This window comes from Rhinolophus ferrumequinum, chromosome 14 (genome assembly GCF_004115265.2).
Source record: "Rhinolophus ferrumequinum isolate MPI-CBG mRhiFer1 chromosome 14, mRhiFer1_v1.p, whole genome shotgun sequence".
Classification (NCBI taxonomy): Eukaryota; Metazoa; Chordata; class Mammalia; order Chiroptera; family Rhinolophidae; genus Rhinolophus; species Rhinolophus ferrumequinum.
The window spans coordinates 67,025,847-67,049,789 of record NC_046297.1 but is presented as its reverse complement, the minus strand read 5'-3'; the positions used below and the strand labels follow the sequence as shown (position 1 = coordinate 67,049,789).

At 47.2% G+C, this 23,943-nt stretch overlaps 1 protein-coding gene and 1 pseudogene across 1 annotated transcript in view; one reads left to right on the top strand and one right to left on the bottom strand.

Annotated features, from left to right (window-relative positions):
- TG (thyroglobulin) overlaps positions 1–23,943 on the bottom strand; it is a 216,260-nt gene that overhangs the window by 105,535 nt on the left and 86,782 nt on the right. Inside the window, exons 35-37 of the mRNA XM_033126377.1 lie at positions 22,998–23,060; positions 3,807–3,941; positions 1,962–2,126 (exon numbers count right to left, since the gene is read on the bottom strand). Of these exons, the coding sequence (XP_032982268.1) occupies positions 1,962–2,126; positions 3,807–3,941; positions 22,998–23,060 (363 nt within the window). The remainder of the gene's footprint in view (positions 1–1,961; positions 2,127–3,806; positions 3,942–22,997; positions 23,061–23,943) is intronic.
- Positions 19,769–20,649, top strand: LOC117033901 (ribonuclease H2 subunit B-like; annotated as a pseudogene).

The following is a 23,943-nucleotide window of genomic DNA, read 5'->3' as shown; positions in this document are numbered from 1 at the left end:
AGGAGGGAAACTGAATGAAACCTCTGTTGCAAAAACATTGGCGAATGTGAGTGAGGCCTCAAAATGAAAACTCACAATGGAAAGAAATTGTTGCTGCTTTTTAATCTGACCTCAATCACAAATCAATGACTGATCTCACCCCCACAGTTCCTTCTCATAAGATTTCCTGTTTCAATTGTAAATCACCAGGTCTCCGGCAAGCAGGCAAGACAGTGACCACTAACGTAGCAGAAACTTCCGTGGCCAGTTTCTTTTGCTCTGCAGCAAACAGCCACATTTTCATAAACGTGGCATCATCTGAAGGGGGGGGCAAAGGCAGAAAATATGAAAGCCAGGAATTTCGAGGGAATGCAGGCCTGCTTTCCCACAGACAGTGGCATTTAATCCTTCCTGCAGAGGCTGACCGATGAATCCCAGGCTGGATGAGATCCAATATGGGGAAAATGTTAGATGTGCGGCTCCCCATTTTGAAATCTTTTGCAGAAATGGTGAATTCTTTTCAGAATATCCACATATTTAGGCCATGTAGATATTTCTTAGCTACTTAGGTATATACATATTTACATCCATAGTTCTATAAGTGCCCTGGGCACAAACAAACAACGCCTACGTAGATATATACAGGTGAGCATTGTCTGCCGGAGGTAAGAATTTCACGTGGAATTTGAGTCCCATAGAATTAATAGGGAAACAGTCTAATTTGTTTTCCAGAACTCAAACCTCAAAATTAAGGACTACCATGTGGATTAGCTACACTGTGGGTGAAATACACTGTTGAAATCTCACTTGACTAAGTAATAGAAATATCCAGATAGAAGACAAGACTTGAGATCCAGGGCCCAAGAGCTCAGCATACAGCAATCAAAGCACTCCCAGGCCCAGGTCCGTCTGAAGGCTGAGGGGAAGGAGGGGCAGAAGAGGAGGATATCACCAGCTCAAGGCAGGGTGGAGCCAAATATGGTGCTACCTGGGTTTATAAATAAAGTTTTATTGGCACACAGCCACGCCCATGGATTTACATAGTGCATTGCCTGTGGCTGCTTTCCTGCTACGATGGCAGAGCTGAGTAGTTATAACAGAGATGTGCGGCTGTAGAGCCTAAATGTTTATTATCTAGCCCTTAACAGAGAAAGTTTACCGACCTCTTCTCTGAGAGAAAAGATGGCAGACATAGACATTTCTAAGAAGCTATTAATTCCATCTGATCAGCATGTCTACTGGGGAAGGTGTGTCCCCCAGTCCCCAGTTCCCGTGTGTCCTGTTATACAGATCTTACCTATTTCACTTAGTGATGGATTTATATGTGGCCCTCCCCTTACCTGCTTCAGCCCTGTATCCCCAGCACCTAACACAGGCCTGACACATAATAGCACCTTCTGGAATGTTTTTAAACTAAACTGAGCCAGGAGCAGCTGCCCCCTGTAAAGGGGCTGTGATTAGTCAGTATGGCTTTGTGAGAAAGGGTCGCACCTAGAGACAGGAGACCTGGCTGCAAGTCCCTGTTCTGTTATCACTAGCTGTGGGAAATCAGAGTCACTTAACTGCTCTGGGCCAGAATCTCCTGATGCCAAGAAGGGCTAAAACTCTATCTGCTACCTCACAGGATTAGTGTAAGGACCAAATGAGATACGGTATGTGAGAGAACTTTCTAAACTACAAAACAGTAATAAAAAGTGGCCTGTTTAATTATTTTACTAAGAAATTCAAAGGCCAAAATGGCTTCTAACTCCAAGGAATAAATGAATAAAGGTGGCACAGAAGAGTCCTATGTTAGAAGTAGAGTTTTGCACCTTCCTTCAGTCCATCGCAGGTGAGTGCTACCTAGCCCAGGACAAGCGTGGTCAACTTTCCCTTAAGAATTTCAAAAGCCACTGCCTACAAGTCACCACATGCTCAGACAGTCCTTCTCAGCCATACCCAGGCTCCCGGGAATGGCCCCAAAGTCACAGGGGTGGACTTACTCAGCTTCCGGTAGATACGGGAGGCCTCTTCACGGAGCAGAAGTTGGCAGTTCTGGGCCTGCAGGCTATGCGTGCAGATCTGGGTGTCAGGATAGAACACACATCTCACAGTCCCAGGTCGGGTCTGTAGAGCAGTGACAAGGCAGGCCTGGTGACGGGAACACTCTGTAGAGTAGAGGGAGAAGAGTGAGGCTTGGGTCTCAGAGGTGTCCAAGTCATGCATGACCTTAGTCATGCATTCATCCAACTCATGCATCCAATCATGTATCCATGAATCCATGTATCCCTCCAGTTATGCATTCGTGCATCCACACATCCATCCATCTATCCATCCATCCATCCATCCATATACACATACATATACCTATTCATCAATGCATCCACAGATCCATCCATCTGTACATCCATGCATCCATAGAGCCATCCATCCATCCATCCATCCATCCTTGCAATCACTCTCTTAATCACTTGAGCACCTACTATATATCCCGGGTACTTTTTTAGGGACTGGGAATAAAATGGTGGTCATGAGGGACCAACTCTCCCATCAATCTATTTTCCATATAACAGTAAGGTTTTTGGCTGATTATTTAATTCATAAATGTGCTCTTGTCATCCCCCTGTTGAAACTAGCTCCATGGCTCCCCACTGGCCTCGGGATTAAGCTATATCAGACAAGGCTTTCCCCTTATCTTTCCCCTGCTACTGTGTTTGCCTGAAAATAAGAACTAGCCGGACAATCAGTTCTAATGCGTCTTTTGGAGCAAAAATTAATATAAGACCCAGTCTTATTTTACTATAAGACCGGGTATAATATAAAATAACGTAGTCTAATATAAGCTCTTATTTTAATTTTTGCTCCAAAAGACACATTAGAGCTGATTGTCCGGCTAGGTCTTATTTTCGGGGAAACACGGTACCATCTTTGTACCTACCATGTTCTACCAGGAGTTATGTCATTTCCCACGTGCCAGGTCCTGCACCAGACAATTTAAATTATCCATGGCATTCATGGTTTTAGTCGTAAAAACAGCTTTGGAAATGGAGCCACCTCACTCACTTATAAGCTGTGCCCTGCCTGAAGTCCTCATTTATGGCCCAGTCTCGGTGTTATGGCACCGCCTAGAGTTGTTCAGTACATAGCCTGTACATCTGTACATGGCAACCCTGTCTTTAACATATGCATATTGTTCTCCAACCTTGTAGGGGAGGAGATTCCTGGAATCTCACAATTGGAGGAGCGTGAATGTTATCTAATCTCAGGCTCTTGCAGATATTAACATCTTTGCAGAATATTCCTATCAAGTGGTCACCTGGTTTTTGTTTAAATATCAGTGACCAGAAACCCTCTAAAGGAAGTATGCATTTGTGGACAGCTTTGCCTGTTAGAAAGTTTTTCATATTGCACTGAAAAAATGCCTCTTGAAGTTGGAGTTTAATACCTAGGTCTTAGCTTTGCCCCCTGAGCCTGGCCAGAATAAGTGTATTTCTTCCTCTCCGTGACGGCCCGCCTGAATCTCAGGACGGCCATCCTGAGTCTCCACTCATCTTCTCTGTCTCAGACTAGCCCCTGCATCCCTCCTCTGACCGGGTTCAATGTCACTCATTTTCTGAGGGGCGTATCCCCATGGAGACCTTGACATGGGCTGACCCAGCAGGAGGATGAGATGACTGCAGAGGAAGGCACGCCGAGGGACTTCTCCCCAAGTCACTTCCTTCCTGCCAGGCACCCCAGGTTATCTTGGGGTCTCCTATGTGTCTCTGTGGTCAGAATCTTGAACAGCACTTATGTGAGAGTGACTCCATCCCAAGTAACCCCACTATGTTGGTGGAAACTGCCTTTACCCGACAGACAGAGGTCTTGGGCAGCCGAGAAGTCGCTGGTGGCAGCAGTGCTGACGTGGGCCACAGCGAAGGTCCTGATGGACGGGTCAACAATTACTGAAGAGAGGTCCAGGGATTGCCACGAGTCCAGAGTGACTAGGAGAGAAAGTGGGGGATGGTCAGGCACACGCAGTTTTCACCTGGGGCACGAAGCCCGTGGAGTGCCACCGGATGCCCCCAAAAGGCAGCCCCAGGGCACCCTCCTCCTGGTCCCCATTCCTTTATCCATCTCGCCATTCTACAAGTTATTAAGAGTTTTTTTAGAGCCAAGTTCTGTGCTCAAGCCTAGGAATGCAAAGGTGAAAACACAAAACAAACAAAAGCATGGTTGTTTCTTTGAAGCAGCTCACAGTAGAAGGGGAGAGAAGTCAAGGCGAACATCACAGTGCACTTGTTACAATGCAGTGATCAGAATGACACCAGGGTGCGATGATAAACAGAGTATCAGTGTTGCTATGGGATACCGTGTGCTGGTCCTCACAGACACCATATCATTTACTCCTCCCCCAGCCTGCAGACAGACAAAGGACCATGGCCCTCCAGAGTGGACATTATGGTGTGCTGCCCGGGCCACCTCCAGGACCGAGGGTCTCATTTCTCCAATCTTGGGAAGTTGGTGTCTGGGGGCTCCCGGCGGAGTCCCTCTCCAAGAATTGCCTTTGATCTAGGTGAGCTGCCTACCCTCCCCAGGGTCAGCCTGCATCCAAAAACTAGTCCATGTGGGTACACAAAGGCCCAGCCCCTTGCCTCAAGACGGGATGCAGCTGAAGGGCCAGCCCAGCTTCAGAGCTCACTGAGGCATCAACGGGGCCGCTGCCTGCTTTTCACTTCTCTCGCTGCCAGGACTGCCCCCTCATTTCCTTATCGGTGCCGTTCCCGAGAGCACTGAGCCCTGAACTCCCTGCATGCAAATCTCCATGGCAGAGTCTATTGCCTGGAAAACCTGGTTAAGACATCCTGTTTTAGCGATGAAGGCAGTGGGGCACAGAGAGGTTAAAACAGGTTGCCCAAGGGTGTGCCAGTCTTGAGGGTAGAACAAGACGGAAACTAGGTCTGTGCATCCACAGAGCCTGTGCCCTCCGACTGCTCCACGGGGCTGCCTCCCACATCCGGTACACAGGACATGCTGTCACGGCAAGAGAGAGGGACATTCAGATGTGGCTGCCACAGAGACGCTTGGCAGAGGTGAAGAGATCTGCCAGAAGCCCTGTGTCCCTGTGGGAACAGAGGTGACCCTAAACAGGGGGCTGAAGCTTCCACGGCGAGGAAGGACTGTGGGGCTTGGTTGATGATGCATGATAATTCTATCCACAAACAGCATTAAAGAGGACAACATGCTGCCTTCCAACATAGGCTTCTATGATCATTTGCAAGTGCTAATTCTAGAACATTCTAGGGAGCTATTGAGTGGGGGCATGATTGAGAGTTAATGGCAAAATCTATTTATTTTTTGTGTTTTTTATCTTTTTTTTTTTTTTTTTTTGTCTTTGACTTTTTTTCAGAAGACCACAGTGGTTTACCCTTACAATAAATACTTGTTAGCATTTACCTAGCGCTACCAGAACACGATGGCAATCTTATGAGATAACACACCCTGTTGCCTCAGTTTCCTTGTCTGTGAAACATCCTCACAGGTGATCCATGCAGCACCGCAGGTGAGGCGCCTCCTTCACCAATGAGGAGTCGGAAGCTGGGAGAAGTTACATGGCTTTCCAAGAACCCAGAGCTGGACAGTGACCAAGCCAGAAATAAGCCAGGGCTCTTGGCTCGAAGCCAGGGCTCTTTCTGCCCCCTCTGAGCTTCCTACATAGCTGAGCATCCTTTCCCGAACTTCATACCCAGGTTTGAAAACTCCGTTGTCTTTAATAGCACCACTCTTTTAGCTGTGTGGGGAAGCTTGTCACTTTTATCTCAAACCTGTCTTTGACACGCAGAACACTACGGGGTCACTAAAATTAGAATGGTAAGTAAAGTACCCAAACAACCTAGCGCCACAACCTTTATTGTTTGTTTCTCAAATAAAAACAGAAAGAGAGAGGAAGACGCTTATCCAGAGAGGTCACCACGTAACAACCAGATTTCACATGGACTCAGCAGGAGGAAGGAGGGCCCCAGACTCGCCCTGAGTTGTGAGGCCATCCTCAGAGCCAGGAGACGCGTCTTTCTGAACTCGGGACCTGGTTTCCTTGCAAGAGACGCTGGGCTTTCATTTTCTTAAGCACACAGGATATGTTGCTATTTTCATGGTCAGTACAAGTGGCATTTTTGCAACATGACCAAACTAAGCTGCATATTTTTAGGTGTTGAGTACACTGCAATTTCACAGAAGAGTTATGATAGGGTTTCAGGACCAAACTTGCCAATTACGGTCTTAAAATGGAAGCCCTGGCCACACTCTGCGTTTAGATTGATGTCTAGGGGAAAGCGCTCTAATTGAAGGGTGAATTTCATCTCCAAAGTGAGAGCCAGCTCATCTGTCGCCATCCCAGGGCCTGGAGCCAAGTCTCCGCCACACCTCGCACCTGTCCCCATCCTGCTGCCCGCAGGAACCCTTGGGATGAATGATTGCTGTAGTGCAGGATCCAGCATCTAGGGTCTGTGCTTCTCATGAAAACTCTGAGAACAAGTTCTTTGTGAATGCAGAAGCATCGTGAAGCAGGAAAGCTGGACCTCTTGGTAGCATTTCATGTGAATTTACTGTTTGCCAAGAACCTGGCAACACCGTTGCATTTATATTTGCTATAACCCATGCTGCGGGCATCGTCCCGGTGCACAGCTTCCAAACGAGGAAATAGATCCGGTAACACTCCCAAAGGGCTTACTTTGCTGACCAGTGGCAGTGTCCGGGCTTGAGCCCAGCCCTTCAGGTTTACTACAATGCCACAGCGCCTCTCCCACGAAGGAGGCAGTGGTGACAGCTTTTAGGCTCACTTGCTCCAGAAGCAGCATCTGTGGTGTGTTGATTAGCTTTAATATTTTTCTTTTGTTTAAAATATATTTTATGGATTGCAATGCCAGCATCACTTAGTTTTAAAAAGCATCATCTCCTCTTGAATTGGAAATGCCGTGTTTATCATATATTAAGTACTACTTACATGTAAATGACTTTTGTTTGGTGACTATGTATTCTTTTCATTCGTTTTCTTAATTCTGGTTCTACCCCACACTGCTTAAACTATAGTCATTTTATAATATAGTTTATCATCTAATGGTAAAAGTCTTCATATATATGTGTGTGTATATATATACATATGATATGTACATATATATATATATATATACATACATACACATATATATATACATATTAGAAATATTTCTTGGCTATTTATCAGATGAAATCCAAAACCATTTTGTCAAGTTTCAAGAAGGCTCCTTTGGGATATTAATTGGAAAAATTAATTCAAGTAAAATTTTTTAAAATGTTATTATGTTTAATTTTCGATGTCATTAAGAATGGAATGGGATTTTTTTTTTCATTCTACTTTGAAACTGGTTATTATTGACCTAAAGGAAAGCTATTTATTTGTGTGTATTTCTTTTCTAACAGACACTGAACTCTAAGTGAAACTCACAGAATAGTTGAAATTATTCTGGCTCTTCTTTCTAGGGCTACCTTGAAATCAGGCTCAAACCAGATCCCAGATTTAGCGATGGCATCCAGCAGTGTAACTAATGATTGAATCTGAGCATATGTCATAAATGAGACATGAGTTTCACTACCAGGTTCCTTGAGTTTATCCCAGCTCCTCTCCTTAACAGATCTGTGACTTTGGGCAAACAATCTCCCCTCTCTGAGCCTCAGTTTCCTCATCTGTAAAAGGAGGATATTACAGGATGCTCTGTCCTCGGGTGGCAATCAGTAATGAATAAATTACTGTAAGTAAACAGCTTAGCACAGAGCTGGCATGGGGGAGGCGGACTTAGCGAATACAGACGCTGTCATTGTCTCTGCGCCAAGCTGCTGGGTTTTCCCGACATTTTAGTCACTGTCTTTTCAAAAGTGTGTAGGTCTGAGCCTGACTGAAGTACCAGAGGGGGTTCTGTAAGGGGTGTAGGAGCCCAAGCCATGGCGTTTGATATCAAAACCTTCCCGACTTCTGCCTGACTCCCACTTCCTCTCTCCCGCCCCAGCTGTGACTGACAGCACCCTGCTTTCTGCCCACCAGCACCTCCCGTCCGCCCTCTGGCCGGTGACTCTTCGGTCAGCTCATTAGCACAGGGGTACCAGGCAGTGTGCGTGTCTGACTGGCCATTGAGCCTCCATTTCCACAGGAGACCTGCTACTGAAAACAGTACCATCTGCAAACGGCAACGTTTCAAGGTTTTACAAGCCCTGCACATCCCAAAATGAACTCGTCACTGCCCGCTCCGTCTTCACCCCCACACTGTGTGTTTTTCCTCCTCTGGTAACGTTTCCAACACCCACTCTGTTATCCAACCCAGACATCCTGTCATCTCCATCGCCTCCTCCCTCTTTGTTGGGTCAGCTCTGCCTTCTCAGCCCCTCTGGGAACTGTCCTTTCTTTTCTATCCCAGTTCTGGCCTCATCAGTTTCACTCCAGCTATTGACACTCCAGTTACTGAGACCCAGACGGGCCCCCCTGTCACCAGTCTTGCCCCCTCTCACGCCATCGTCACACTGCGGCTGGGGTCACCTCTCAATCTGATCACGGCACTCACTGCCTACTGTCCTTGGGATGACAGGCAAAGCCCTCGGAGGTCTCCAGCTGCATTACCCCTCACACTTTTATGGGGTGAGCCTGGGTGTACCCCAAACATATCATATAATCATAAGAAATGAAAAGAGATATCGCTTTACTATGAAACTTGAGTTATTTACGTTGACTCACATCAAACCTCCCCAGAGCATATAGGAGTCACAGGGAAGAAAGGTCACAGAGGCACTCCCCAAGGTCAGAGGTCACTCCCAAGGTCACAGAGGTATTCCCCAAGGCCACAGCACGGAGTCTAGTCTCAGACCCCAGCAGCATGGTTTCCACTCTGCCTCCCCATAGCATTCGTGAGGTTGAATGACAAGACCCACCCTTCTTCCCAGCAGCAAATGTACTTCCTGTCAGCCCTGGACCCAGACCCTGCATGGTCGTGGTGAAGAGTCTTGGCGACTCTTTCATACTGTAAAGACCACCTAGTATAAAACAGTTCTCCAACTGTCTAAGACCTTGGGGAACATGCCCATGGAGGCAGATGGCCACGCCGAAGAGGAATGGTGGTCCTGAAGGGAAGAGAGACTCACCAGTGACGCACAGCCCCTTTCCTCTGTGATGGGATACACTAGCAACATGGAGTGGGCAGGCATTAAGTGCCTGAAAATTCAAGATTATCTGAGTCCATGTTACAATACGCTGCTGATGTGAACAACACAATCTCTATTTTACACGAGAGAAACAAGCCCCAGAGAGGGACAGTAATTTGCCCAAGGCCACCAGCTAAAAGGCAGCAAGTCAGAATCTGCACCCAAGACAGTCATATGGCATGCTTTTCCCACTGTGCACGGGGCAGGGGTGGGGGACACGGCACAGAAGCAGATGGCAAGGTGGGGACAGCTGGGGGCCCTCCAGGACTCCAGGACATCTCATAATATGTCAAGATACTTTTCTCCCCTTCTGGAAAGCATTGTATCTCTTTTAATAAGACTAAGAAAAAAAATCTCTAGACTAGAATATATTTGAAAATTTCCACCAATATATGGAAAACCATATTTAATTCAATTTCCTTTCTTCCTCCCTCCCTCCCTTTCTGCCTTCCTGCCTTCTTTTCCAGACATCAGTTAAAGAAGAAATGTTTGACTTCGATTTCAAGACTTACTTAATTTCAACTACGAATAACAGCAAAAAAGCAAACAAACTGAAAAAACCCACATAACTGCAGACTTGTGTGAATTCAGCAGGGACAGGTCTGTCACTTGCTGGCTGGGGAACCAAAGGTAAATTCCACCTCTGCACTCATCTTTCTCATTTGACAAATGGGAGGAATGTGCTTTCCAATATTTTTGAATCAAATCAAAGTGCAGAAATGTCAAACCAGTAGCCAATGCCAACCTTCTTTCCAACGTTCAAATAATCACAGACCCATTCTTTTAAATGAAAAAAAAAAAAAAAGAAAATATGCTTTTCTTAAGACTCACCAAGAATAGATAATATGTGTAAGCTTTAAGCCTTCCAAAAGAATACCGAATACAATCAGAACCCCAAAGAACCCCTTTCGGCTCCTTAGCACGTATCAAAGGGATTAGTCCTGAGTAAGGAAAGAGCTTGAGGAAATACGGGAGGTGACTTCCACCCCCAAGCCAGCTGGCTGGAGCGAAATATCACAATGTGAAACCTTTCAGGCCGGAGAAGCATTTCAGGTTGCAGGACTCCGCGGCAACCTCGAGCCTAAGCAAGAGCTTTCAGAGCTAAGGGCCGCCCATGGTGGCCGGTGGGGAGGTCGCCTGTGCTGTCATTATCGGACAAGACAGACACTCAGACATCCTGGTTTCTCATCAGTCGCCCAACTGTCTTTCAAGTGAGAACCACATCATGCTGAACTATTTTTGCCCTTGTTAGTACTTAGATAAAAAAACAGATGTTCCTTCGGTAACAGAAAGAAGAAAAAAGATACCCTTGTTATGTTGTGGTCATGTGAAAGATGATGAAAATGGTACCAGGGCTGCCTGTTGACTTAGCATTTCTTTGGAGAGAAGTTTCTCATACGTACTGGGCCATTTATCACATTTAAAACACTGAAAAAAATACCTAGAGATGTATTTACTTCTGCTCAGCCTCCAAATACCTACTTGTTAGCTCCCCAGAGAGCAAGCTTTCATCTTTTTTCATCCCAGAGCTCAGCAGAAGGATTACACGGGGTACTGTGGGCTGAATTCTGTCCCCTGCCCAAGACTCAGACTTTGCAGCTCTTACCCCGCCCCTTGGAATGTGGCCATGTTTGGAAACAGAGCCCTCACAGAGGTGATCAGGTCAAAGTGACATCATCAGAAGGGTCCTCAATCCAAAATGACTGGTGTCCTTAGAAAAAGGGGACATTTGGACATAGAGTTATGCACACAGGGATCGTGACGTGAAGACACAGAGAGAAGACGGCCATCTAGAAGCAGTGGAGAAGGTTCTGGAAGGTTCTGGAATAGATCCCTCCCTCATGGCCCTCTGAAGGAACCAGCCCTGCCGACACTTTGATCGTGGACTTTCAGCCTCCAGAACTACTGTTGAAGCCCCCAGTTTGTGGTAGGTATTTTGTTATAGCAGCCCTAGCACACACAGTGAGTGAAGACTCAGTAGAAACACCCGTTCCTTGACTCACAGACAGCCCACCGTGCCCCGAGGGTGCGCTCTGGCACAGAAACGCTAATTGTAATGAGAGTTCTTATCATGTAAAATAATAACATCACCATGGCTATTATTTATTCAGCATTTCCTGTTTTCCAGCATCTCCTATTATCGTGACGTGCTGCGCGTGTTGTTTAATCCACACACAGCTGTGTACATGGCTATTCCGGTCACCCCTGCTCCATGAGGTGGCATTGCGCACGGTTTTACGGAGGGACCACTCTGCGGGCACCCTGTCTGGCTGCACCCTGGCTCTGCCGACTGCCAGCTCTGGCTGAGGGTCAGTTACACTCTAAGTCTCAATTGTGATTTTGTTTTTATCTGTAAACGGGAGTAATTGTGTCTCTTATGTCATAGAGCAAAGCTTCCCGTATGTTAAGGGGCACAGTTTGCCAGGATTCTCCCGGGCTTCGTGGGAGGGTGGGGAGCGGGGTGGAGGCCGCTAGGGCTGGTCCTCTCACCTGATTATTTCAGTGCCAGTGTCATCGTCCCGAATGCGTGTCATGGCGTAGACAAGTCAGCAGCTCTAGACACAAGCTGAGGTCTGAATGGAACAATGCCTGCAAACTGCTTGGTACACAAGAAACGCTCAGTAACATTTAGTCAAGATTTGAACCCTGTGTGTCAGCCTCCAAAGCCAGAACGCCTACCTCTGAACTATGTAGCTGGATGCACGAGGATGTATATGCTGTCACGTGTAAAACAGGACATTTTCAACCACAACGCGAACATCAGTGGTACTGACATGACCGTTGCCACCCCCTCACCCCCCTGGTCAGGACTGTCACACAGGGGGGTGTAGCTCTGGTCATGTGGCTCAGGAAGACCAGACAAGACCCACTCAAATGATTCAGGGACTTGGGACAAAGGACAGAGAAGACAGCAAATCTTCAGGCCAGGATAGGAACCAGCAAGATTTTTCTTTTGAAAACCAGAGAGTAAATATTTTAGGGTTCGCTATCCACATCCAGTCTCCATCAAATTTTATTCTACATTTTTTTACAACCCCTTTAAAATCTTGAGTGACTCTATCATCTCTGGGGAAAGAAGATGGCCTGTTCAATCCTCCGGCCTCGGTCTCCTGACCTGTGCAGTCCCTGAGACCTTTATTTCCTCTCACTCCAGCCAACTACCTCCAAGACCACACCTCAAGCCCTGCTGTGGCACTCAACTCCGTCACCATTTCCATCTCAGCTTTTCTAAGCTCTACTTCCGTCCCATCCCATGATCCTCTTTTCTTTGCAGCATTTTTACATCCTTATCCCACTAAAACCAGCTCTTCAATTTCACTGTGATTTCCACTCTCTCGCCCCCTCCATGTGATCCATCTTCACAGGCTTATCAGGAACGAAGGCTTCCCATTGGCCCATCATTTCACCTTCCCTTCTATCAGTGCCCTCAACGCCCTTTCCTCCCAGTTGGACTAATCCAACGAGCTTGCTTTACCTGCAGCTTGTCTTGGCCTGCTGAGCATGGCTGCGGAAATACCCACAGATGAACAGACTGGTGCTTTTACGGCTTTGGATCTCCAGCCTCAGCTGAACTCTCAACACAGCCTGACAACTTACTCATCTCTCTTCCACTCTCTACAACCACTCCTCCCAAAGCCTGCCACTCTCTCCAGGCGTGGACAGCATCACAACTCTGTACCCACAACAAGTGCCTGGCTTCTTGTCTCCCAGGGAAAAGGGGCCGTTATCAGCGTCTGCTTCAGCTCCTGTGCCCCTCTCCACTCCCGACGATCCATCCCAACTTTCCCTCTTGGTTTCTCCTAAACAGAGGAATGGGGGCTCTTAGGAGCCAATCCCCCATCTGTGCTCTAGAGCTTGTTCTCACCCTTCAGGGGCACCACCTATCAATTATCCCCTCAAGCCAGCCCCCACTTTCATCCCTCCTGTATCTTCAGTCTGTCCTTGGACACGACACCATAAAAACACACTCAAATTTTCCCATTATGAAAACAGCACCTTACTCTAACCCATGGCTTCTTAAGTGGGGGTTTGGGTTTCAGGGGGCCCATTTCCCTGAAAATAGAGGCGAACGTCGGTACGCATGGACGGGCATACTGTTTTAGACACATTATCATGAGTGGTTCCTGACCTCGGCATGGACGATACCAAGTCACGTGCCACAATTTTCTTTTTTTTTTTTAACTTTCAATCTCATTCTTTTTCTTCAGAGCCAAGATGCTTGGGGAAAGTCTGTAGTTTCTATTTACTCAAATCACACTATTCATTTTTTTTCCCTCATCACTCCACTAAATCTGCAAAGCGGTCTTCGTGACTAACCCTGGGAATGTGTGCAGTGCCCATCTTCCTTGAAATTACTGACCACGTTTCCCTCCCCTGGTTCCCATGACACCACATGCCACTGGCGCTCCTCGTATCTTTCTATCCTGTTTCCCCAAAAATAAGACCCAGCTGGACCATCAACTCTAATGTGTCTTTTGGAGCAAAAATTAATATAAGACCCAGTATTATATTATATTATATTATATTATATTATATTATATTATATTATATTATATTATATAAGACCCGGTCTTATTTTACTATAAGGGTCTTATTTTAATTTTTGCTCCAAAAGACGCATTAGAGCTGATTGTCCGGCTATGTCTTATTTTCGGGGAGACGCAGTAGCTACTCCTTCTGGCTTCTCTTCTGCTCTTCCCTTAACACTGCCGCTGCTCAGGGTCCTTACCTTTACTACTGACATCTGATTCACTCTCCACACATGAGCTCCTAACCCCATGACTTCAAACTCTGGCCTCCCAAACTCAGCATGTTGAGAGCTAAACATTCACCCCCACTTCCATCCTCACTCACCCTCCTCAGTCGTTCCCTTCTTACATTCCTATCTTGGGAAGTGGCACCACGACCCACGGGGCTGCCCAATCTGAAACATTACATGTTATCCTTGACTGGTGTTCAAGTCGACTGACCACCCATCTAGAAAGCACATTACAGAGGGGAAGTCAGAGTAAATATTCTTCCAAGTCTAACTTTCAGGTTCTACCATTATAAGTGGATACTCTCCCTGGAGTAAACACGTCCTATCTGAATTCCTAGCAAAAACTCACGGCCTCCAAGTTTCCTCGCCATCTGTCTGCTGGCTCCCTCGCCTGCCTCTCCAGCCGCATCTCTGGTCTGTCTACTTCCTACTTTCTGAAACTCACATCTGGTGGCCTAGCAAAACACTATGTTGTACGACTTTGTTCACTATTCCCTTTGTTTGACATGCGCTTACAAAGTAAAGTCAGTTTATTCATATAATGGACTCATACCATCCTTCAAAACCCAACACAGGTGTTACTACCTATGGAAACCCGTTTAACACTCCTTCCTCCATTCCGCCTCAATAGTTTTTCTTCTGCTCAGAGTATCTTATAAACACGTCTACTGTGCCACTAATATACTGCATTGCAATTTACTTATGTTTTTTATCTCTGTTAAATTATAAGTTCCTTGAGATGAAAGACTGCTTCAGTTTTCATTGATTCTCCAAGACCTCTCATAACAGGATATAAACAATATTGACAATAAAAGTAGTAACGCAGTAGTTGCTGGCGTGTGTGAAGTGTTCTGTGTGCTATAGAGGAATAATATCCCTATTTTGCATGAACAGCCCAATGTATAAATATGTATTGAATGAATTAATTAATGAAGCTCTTTAATTAATAAAGGAGAAATGAGATACTAATTCTTTTTTCATCTCTAAAAAGATTAACACTAATTATTCACATACCACAGACTTCCATCATAATTATTGGATAAACCAATGAGTGGATCGATTAATCACCTAGGACACAAATCATGGGCAATTGATTTCAGAACTTCTCCCCCTTCTGTGGCACGGGCCACTTGATGAAACCCCTTCATTTACACTGTGACATTTCGTAACTGCATCAACCTCTGCACTAATTGTATTACTATTACTATTTTGACAGCAACTGAACGGCAGCTCAGAGGTGGTGAATACCACGGCTGAAGTCTCAGCTGGTAACTTGCAAACCAGGAGCTCCATCCTGACCGCGCCCTCCTGACCCCCACGCCGCCACGCCTGTCTGCCTCTTTCTCCTCATCACTCAACGTGAGACTCCCAAATTGGTTCTCTTTAGGGGCGTGTACATCACAGGCATGGATTCCCAAAGACATCTGAAATGCTCCAGCCTCTGCTGAGGTTAAGAGCGGGTGAGTGGGTGATCATCTTGTACGCTGCTAACTTCAAAGACGCTTCTAGAGAAATATCAGAGTTGCAAAGAACCATACACGGGGAAATAGACGTAAGCTAGACTCCCTCCATGTCCTCATGACAAATTACGAAACAATCACAAGCAAAATTCCTAGTGGCAATTCAAAGGCTCAGATTTCTCTCTAAGAAGTTTGACTCCTATCAGGTGGACCTCTCCGCCAAACTCCCCCCACATACACAGGCTGCCTGGGAGACGGTGTGATAATTGGGCTTCCTGCGAGCCTTTGAGCTCCTCTTGCTTGGGGTCATGGTGTGACCCTGGGTAGCTGGGTAAACTGCAGAAATTCAGAGGCGCAAATGCATGTGGGGAACCAACATGAGCTGAGGAAAGCAATTCCGATCGTGCAGAGGCCTCCCTTGAAACACTGAACACGAGTCGGCGACGGGGCCATCCTGATCTCCCACGGACTGCCCGGAACTCGCCCAAGGTCACACAGTTTGAACCCAGGCAGTGAGACTCCCGACGCTGCACGCCGACCCTCTCCGCTCCAGTCACTGTGGTCCTAGGAGCAGCTGCTACTGTCGCGCTTAGCCATTACTTACTATGCACATTAGGTGTCGTGCTAAGTATGTTCTCTGCGTGACGTGATGTCGTGCAAATCTCACATCACCTTGTGGCTGTAGTGCTGTCATGAATCCCCCCTTTAGGGACACGCAGGCTCAGAGCAGTGAGGCGACTCGCCCTGCGTCACCCGGAGTAGGACTAGAACTGGAATTGAAACCCAGATGCGCCCAGTGTTGAAGTCTCTCTGCTTCACTGCTTCTGCTTCTACAAATATCTGAGCGTCTTCTGCTTGCCTGTGGGTATCACAGGAGCAGAAGGAAAACGAAACCTTCAGGCACAACTGGACCAATAGCTAGAATTACAAAAATAGAAAACTGAAGTGGAAACTTAGAGGGCATTTAAGTCACCCCGTGACACAGTGAGACAATCTCCAACCTCATGGTGGGGAGCTCGTTCCCTCCATGCCATCACAGCAGAGAAAGCTGAGTCTTCTCCTTCCATCATCTGACCCCATGTCCCCACCGGCCCTCCCATGATGTCACACTCGCCATCCACACTCTAGCTGTTCCTGGGTCCTTCCTCAGTGGGGTTCCTCTCACCTCCCGGACTTTGCACCTGGGGGAGGGAGGGGGAATGCTTCCTTGACAAATCCCTTCAAACTGGCAGCGCTTGACCTAATCTAGCTAATCCGACACTGCCAACTTTCGCCAGCCATTGGGTGCAGCAATTTCACATACAATACCTTATTTAAGCTTAATAACGACCTTTTCCAAAATAAACATCATCATCTCCATTTTATAGGTGAGGCCACTGAGACTCAGAAAAATCCTGTAAATTGGTCAAGGTCACACAGCTGAAGAGTGGCAAGGGAAGAATTCCCGTAGCCTGTGTGGTTTCCAACACGCCACTGCCACCACTCATCAATCTGTGTATTCCTTTATTGATGCATTCTTTCAACAAACATTGATAGGACCACTATTAGCTTTATACTAACTTAGAGCAAAGTGGGTATATATAGATAGATAGGTAGATTCAAAAAATATATAGATAGATTCAATATAGATTCAAAATATTATGAATATAATATTGAGCACCTACTGTATACTAGACACTTTGCTAAGTGTTAGTAGTAAACTGAATTACCAAACAGCTGCCCTGAGAACACCACAGCCATAGCAGGCAACCGGAACGCACTCATCCATTTCACACAGCATTTCCTGAGTACTGACTAGGTACCAGTCACACTTTTGGGGGCTAAGACACAGCAGTGAACAAGACAGATAAAGTCCCTGCCACATGCAGCTTCCCTTTTAAAGGAGGGACAGACAAATCTTCCAGAAGTCATCCAGTGAGAAAATGTCTTAGCAACAAGCTGTCTGACAATGATAAAGCGGGTGAAGAAATAAAAAGTGCCCAAGGCGGGTGCTTTGATGGGGTGGTTGCAGGTCTGTTTGAGCAGGTGACTCTAGCTCAGAGCACAGGAGGAGCCAGCCCTGTAGAGAGGCACTGGGGCTGGGCTTTCGGCTGGCTCTGGTCACTGCCGCAGTCCTAGCCCCTAGTGCCTGGCACAGAGTAAGTGCTCACTAAACACTTGTTGAATGAATGAGTGAATGGGTGGGGGGATGACAGCCGAGGCAGAAGAAATCATTACTGTCTTCCAGAGCCAGCACCCCCCAGCTGGCTGGAGGCTCCGTCCTGCATCCACAGAGAGGGTGAAGCCTTCCAAGCTGGGGGCCTGTTTCCTCACATTTCCTGTTTTCCTTCAATCTACTCCTGCTGTGATGCTAGTTTGCCAGCTGTGTCTTTCTCCTTCTCAGCTGCTGGGCCTCAGAGAAGCAGAGAAGAGGCACCATGTGACACTGTGCCCAGAGAACACAGCCCTGCCAACTCCAGCCGCCCAGGCAGCATGGCAGATGTGTATCCTGGCTGCACTCACTGCTTTGGGAGTGGAGTTTAGCACACGCTGAGCACCACAACCACCACACAAATAACTCACTCAGCGCTTTCAAGCAGAGGAAGGGAACTGTGCCACCAGCCAGCCGTGCCCCCTGGCCCCTGGGATAGGGGCCCTGTGCCCGCACAGAAATTCTCATGAAGTGGCAGCAGAATATACACTGTCAGCTCCCTCAAGAGGGTGCGTGTGTGTGCATGCATGTGCACATTCAACATACACACACGTGCACACACATGCACACACAAACTATGTACATATTCGAAAAGGAGATTTAAGTTATACAAGCATTAGACAATTTTGGAGTCAGTGCCTGCTCCCCGGACCTTTCAGCTCGAGGACCTAAGGATTAAGAATTAGCCTTGTGTGGGTGAAGGCACCACCAGTCCAGGGGCCACAGTGGGGGTGGGGGGACAGTGCACCTGGGTTGGTGCAGGACAGCTGCATGGTTTTAATCAAACCCATTCCACCTTCAAAGATGCCTGGATGAGATTATTAGAATAGAATGTCCCTGTGATGCAGCCTGAGATGTCCCTGCAGAACCCCTCCAAATGTGGGAATCCTAGCACAGTGATTGACATTGTCACTCAATACATAGGAGCTTTTCAAATATATAATTTTATAGTTCTGCCATTAACAGGCCAGGATGGGGAGAGGCTCTTTCTCTGGAAAAACATGGGTTTGGACTTGGGAATTATCGCTGACGTTTCTTAAACACTTACTCGTTATCAGGTTCTTTGCTGACAGCGTTGGGCGTTACTCTTTAGCGCAAGCGGACTGGATCGACATTTCTTATTTTCCACCATCATCCTCATTTTACAGAGGCAGATGAAGGCACCAAGAGGCTAAGAAACCCGGCCCAGAGTGGCTAAATGATGGAACGGGACTAGAAGCTGGGCAGACAGCCTTCAAAGCTCATTGCAGTACCAGGATGGCCCATCGCTTCTCTCATTTAGATGGTGTGCAAGCTCCCTGCCAGCGCTACAGTTTTTAGGATCGTATGACTCTGTCTCCCGCTTTGCGGAAAACATTTGCAGGAAAGATCAACGGAATCCATTCACCCACGAGTACAGCTGCGAGTAAAGGACGAAGGCAAAGCAGAAAGAGCAGACTGACTACACTCGTAGCCCAGGAGACTGCTCCTGCAGCCACTTCCATTTCCGCCCATCCTGAATTCAGGCTTTGTGGCCGTCACTGAGCTCCAGGATGAGGTTAGGAGCAGCACCGGGAAGCCCAACAGGGCGGACTTGATCGAGGTACTTTTCTTAGCACCACCTCACAGCGCTCAGCTACAGCCTCACGCACGGCCCTCGCCACTGGCAGCAACCTGTGCTGCACCTGCTGCTCCAAAGAGGCTCAAAGTCAAGGGCTGGCGCATGCCCTATAGGGCATTTGGGAGTTTCTCAGGGGAAATGAACCTAGAATACAGATACCGATTTCTAAAGGCTCATATTTGGTGTTTTCCCCTGGCTTGCAGTTCAAATGCTCAATTTACTGCAGTGGCACCTCTGAGCAGTGTGCTTCTGCAATAGTGGATGAAAAGCAAACCGTGAATTGTCCTGTGAATACGGCAGGCCCTTAGAAGAGCCAACATGCGGGCGTGCAGGAGAGGGGGAGAGAGTGGTCGTCCTGTAGGAGGCTCCCACACCTGAGAAGACCACTCACGCTCATCCTGACGGGGGACCCTCTGCATTGGTTACTGTGGGCCATTTAAAAAGCAAGGGACATGGCTCTCTGATGAAGAAATGAAACTCTGAGGACCGAGGCCAGTCACCGCTTGGCCCTCAGGAGCCACGCTCAGCCCCAGGAGAATACGGGTGGGATGGCGGGCCGTGGGAACCTTGGGGACAGTGCTGGCACCCCGCAGCCCATGTTCCTGCTTCCAGAAGAAAAGATGCTTCAAGAAGATGAAAACTGGGCTTCTGCTTGTAAAACTGGTTAACCCATGGTTAGGGGAAGGAGCTCTTGTTCAATATGTGCCCACAGCGGCTATTTGAAATAAAAGTTTTCAAGGAAAACACCATTCTTGGTTTATAAATCAATCAGTTCAATCAGGAGGTCTTCTCCGCCTTGCCACACCCACAGACCCTCTATTTCTGCCCCTCTACTATCTTATGAAGGCTGATAAAAGGGGAAAATTTCAGCTTCAAGGTCAAGTTGTAGTGGATGACATGTTTCCAAATTGGATCTCGTTGCTGCAACTTCCAAAACTTGAGAAGTTACTTCAACACGTGACAGAGGGAAAAGAAATCGACGAAAAGAAATATTACAAGTACAGCAAAGAGAAGACATAAAAGTGGCTGGGGAAAAAAAAAGTTTCCTTCGACTATTTCCTTCGTCAGCATTAAAAACCAATAACATAAGTGTTGGCATCTGGATACAGTCAACTGCATTTTTCTCTGGTCACCAGGTTTCCAGTGACCGGGGAGGAGGATATATTTGTTATGTCCCTGGTCTGATATCTGACTGCATCCCTAGAAAATTAAGTGATGACTTATCTAAACATTTACAGCTTCCAGAACCTTCAGATTCATTGCCAAACCCTCCATCAAAGAAAGTAATCAGATGAGCCTGTAAAAGCACAAGAAGATTACACTAGTTTTAATATTAAAGATTTGAAGACTTAAAAAGAGAAACAGCAAAATGACTGCAGCTCAGAAGGCTTTGGCTAAAGTTGCCAAGAGCGGAATGAAAAGTATGGATTCCTTTTATGGTGTTTAAAAAAAAAAAAAAAAAGTTGGAAAGATTTGAAAATGAAATCTAGCAAAAATATTTGCCTTTTTTGTGTTCCATTTTTGTCCTTCCTCCGCGTCACTGTACTTCCTGACCCTTAATCACCACCTTTTCAAATAAAAAAAGGAGTTTTCAGGTTCACTTGAAAAAAGAAAAAAGAAGAAGAAATGACATCTTTACTGTTTTGGTAGTTTAAAAAAAAGTACAATTTTTCTCCAAAAAGAGTAAAATGATACACTATATGCAGATGACACAATTATCCTCCCTTTCTCAAAATGTTGTTTGTCCATCCACCAATGCATCCCCCTCACAGACCAAACGGAGAGCTGTTGAGGATGTGTGGTACCCAGGGCACTCTGCGTGTGGCCGCCATCCTCCATGCAGCCTCCCTCCTGCGCCCGCGGGCCCTGCAGTCTGGAACTACTTGTACTGCCCTACGTGGGCTGTGCTAATGCAGGCCCAGAAGCTTACATTCACGCAGGGCCCTCTGCCTCCCTTTCCCCTCCTGGCCACCTGACAAATGCACATTCATCCTGACGTCACCACTTGGCCATAAGTCACCTGTGGCATTCTCCCTGTCCACCTGCGGTGAATTTGGGGGAGCCTTCCCCCTGCTCACACTGCAGCCTGGAACAACCCCACTGTGTGGTAAGCGGCCCATTTCCTTAAATTCTGTCTTCCTGTGCCTTTCTCCTGACTAGAATGTGGGTGCTTTTGGACACAGCAGCTTGGAGTAACCGATACTCCAGGCACCTACAGAGGGGCGTCCGGGATCTACTTGCTCCCTGGCCCCCCTGGAAGGCAGGGCGTCACTTGGGCTGGGAACGGGAGGATCCGCTGTAGGTCCCAGTCACCGCGGTTGGTAGTAACAGCAGATTGCTGCTGCTCTTTCAGGCTCCCCAGAAAACCACACCCACATGGCTATCCCAAAGAAATACTCTTGTTTCAGCCTCAAGTCTTGATAGTACTAGGTTTTGAGGATGGAAAAGGGAAACTGGAAAAGGGTCATAAAAGGGAGCATTAAGTCCTCATCTATCAAGGCAGGAACCCACTAGTTACTTCCAAAACTGACAAATTGAGGAATAGGGGGATTCGCCTATTATTTAGAAACATTGAGGCCAGAATGAGAAAAAAAAATAGCTAAAAGAGTGGAAGGTGGTGTCCTCTGGGAGTGGGAATGGCAGGTGCATAGAGGTAAGACGGGGACTAAGTCGCTTTTTTTTAAACCATAAATCTCTGGGGACTATTTGATTATTTCAATTGTGTGTATATTATCTGGATGAAACTCAAGATCAATTTTGGCCAAAGTCTGGCTCGGACATGTAGTATGTGTGTGGCCTTGGGGGTATAAATCATCCGTGACCTGGCAACACCGCCACTTCCCTCACAGTATTTCAGAACCTAATACCAGGTCATATATGTAGAGTGCTTAGAGATAAGTCTTACAGGGCTTAGACACAGACACTGTGGGTAGAGTGTGCAGAACACACACACACGCACACACACACACACACACACACACACACACACACACACGTGCGTTCCCCGAAGTTAGCTATTTTTACTGAGAGAAGGAAACTGACAGCATGGGTTGAGAACACTTATACTTTCAGCCACAGACGTGACTATAAATGACTGCCTCCTGCGGGGCTATATTCTGTCCCTGCAGCCAGGACCATAATGACAGACGTCTAGAGCCCCTCAGACATCATGTCACAGCGCAGGAATTAACGCTGTTCGGGCCCTCAGAGCCTCTCATTTCCTGACTAAGGGACGTGCAGCGAGGCCCATGCTGGCCTGCCCGCTTCCCCTGCGCCCCATCCGGAGCGGCCCCACCCCCTCCACTTCCCCGCACCTCCTGTGGCCTCGTGACCAGCCATGAGGTGGTGGGCCAGCTAGGACATGCAGGAGGGGACGGCAGCCTCAGTCTGGGCCAATGCCCCACCTCAGATGTCACCGTGTCACTCAGGGTGCTGATGGCGGTGAGGCTGAACTCTTCTGCACCAATGAACAGCTGAGTTCTTTCATGTTTTGGCCTCAGAAACCGCTACTGTTGACATTGCCCCAGGTCTTTGATAGGCTGAAACAATCCTTAGAATGACAATTGAGAGAACTAGGCTTCAGTCCCACTCTGCTTCCACTTAGCCATGTTGTCTGACCAAGTCATTTAATTGCTGTGAGTCAGTTTCCTCATCTGTGAAATGGGCGCAGTGTTGGCATTGCCCTGTTTATGTCTGCGAGTAGTTGATAGGAACTGGAATTAATGAGTGTGAGAGGGTGGGGCTATCTATAAACTGCTGGACATAAGTAAGGAGAATGACAAGGTGGCACTTTCAGCAGAAAGATTAACAAGACAAGGGACTCACCTTTCTCTGTGAGGGAAGGCAGAACCACTGAAGGGCAAAAACTGGGAGCATCATTTCCAGCAACTAGAAAGAAGAAAAAGGCAGTCTGTTAGCTCTCCTTTTCCCTCAATATCATTGAGTCCTGAAGGCAGTAAGAGAGGAACAACTTGTCCATAGCAAAATTGGGCTTGGAAGGCAGAGTGTTCAACTGCCAGCACCACTCCTGCAGCAGCACTGATTACACTGATGTGACAATCGCAACATCTCAGGTGCTTGAAACAACAAAGGGTCACGTCTCCCTGGCACCATGTGTCCACGGCAGGTGGGCTAGAGCTCTGCTCTACTTCATCCTCCCTCAAGGCCCAACGACATTGCAGCAGGAAAGAGAACACAGCAAAACTCCACTCTTGCTCTTATACCTTCTGCCTCCAAGGGACAACACATTACTTTGCACATGTCGTTGACTAAAGCCAGGGGTCAGAGGTGAGGAAGGCCAGCCCTACCTTGTTCTAGAGACATGTAGTGAACACCACAAATGCCTACAGCCATCACTTATTGACTCTGTGAACTTGGGAGAGGCAGTTAACCTCTCTGGGCCTCAGTTTCCACATCTGTACAATGGGGACGACACCACCTACCTAGAGAACCATTGTGAGGATTATAGGAGGTGATGTGGTGTCAGGAACAGGGAAAGAGCTCAGTAAAGGGCAGCTATGACTGGCAGGCCATGTGGCAGGATGGACAGAGCCTGGACTCAAATCTCCATATGCCACTTAGAAGCAGTGTGGAGGGACCAGCTATCTGATTTCTTGTAGACCCAGTTTCAGCATTGATAACATGAGAATGATGTAAGAATCACATGAGAAACCACACGTAGCCAGTAGGTCATCCATAAGTGCTAATCACCTACCTTCTGCACCTTCTTCCTCCCTTACTGAACAAATCTAAATCTTCAGAACCTCAGTAT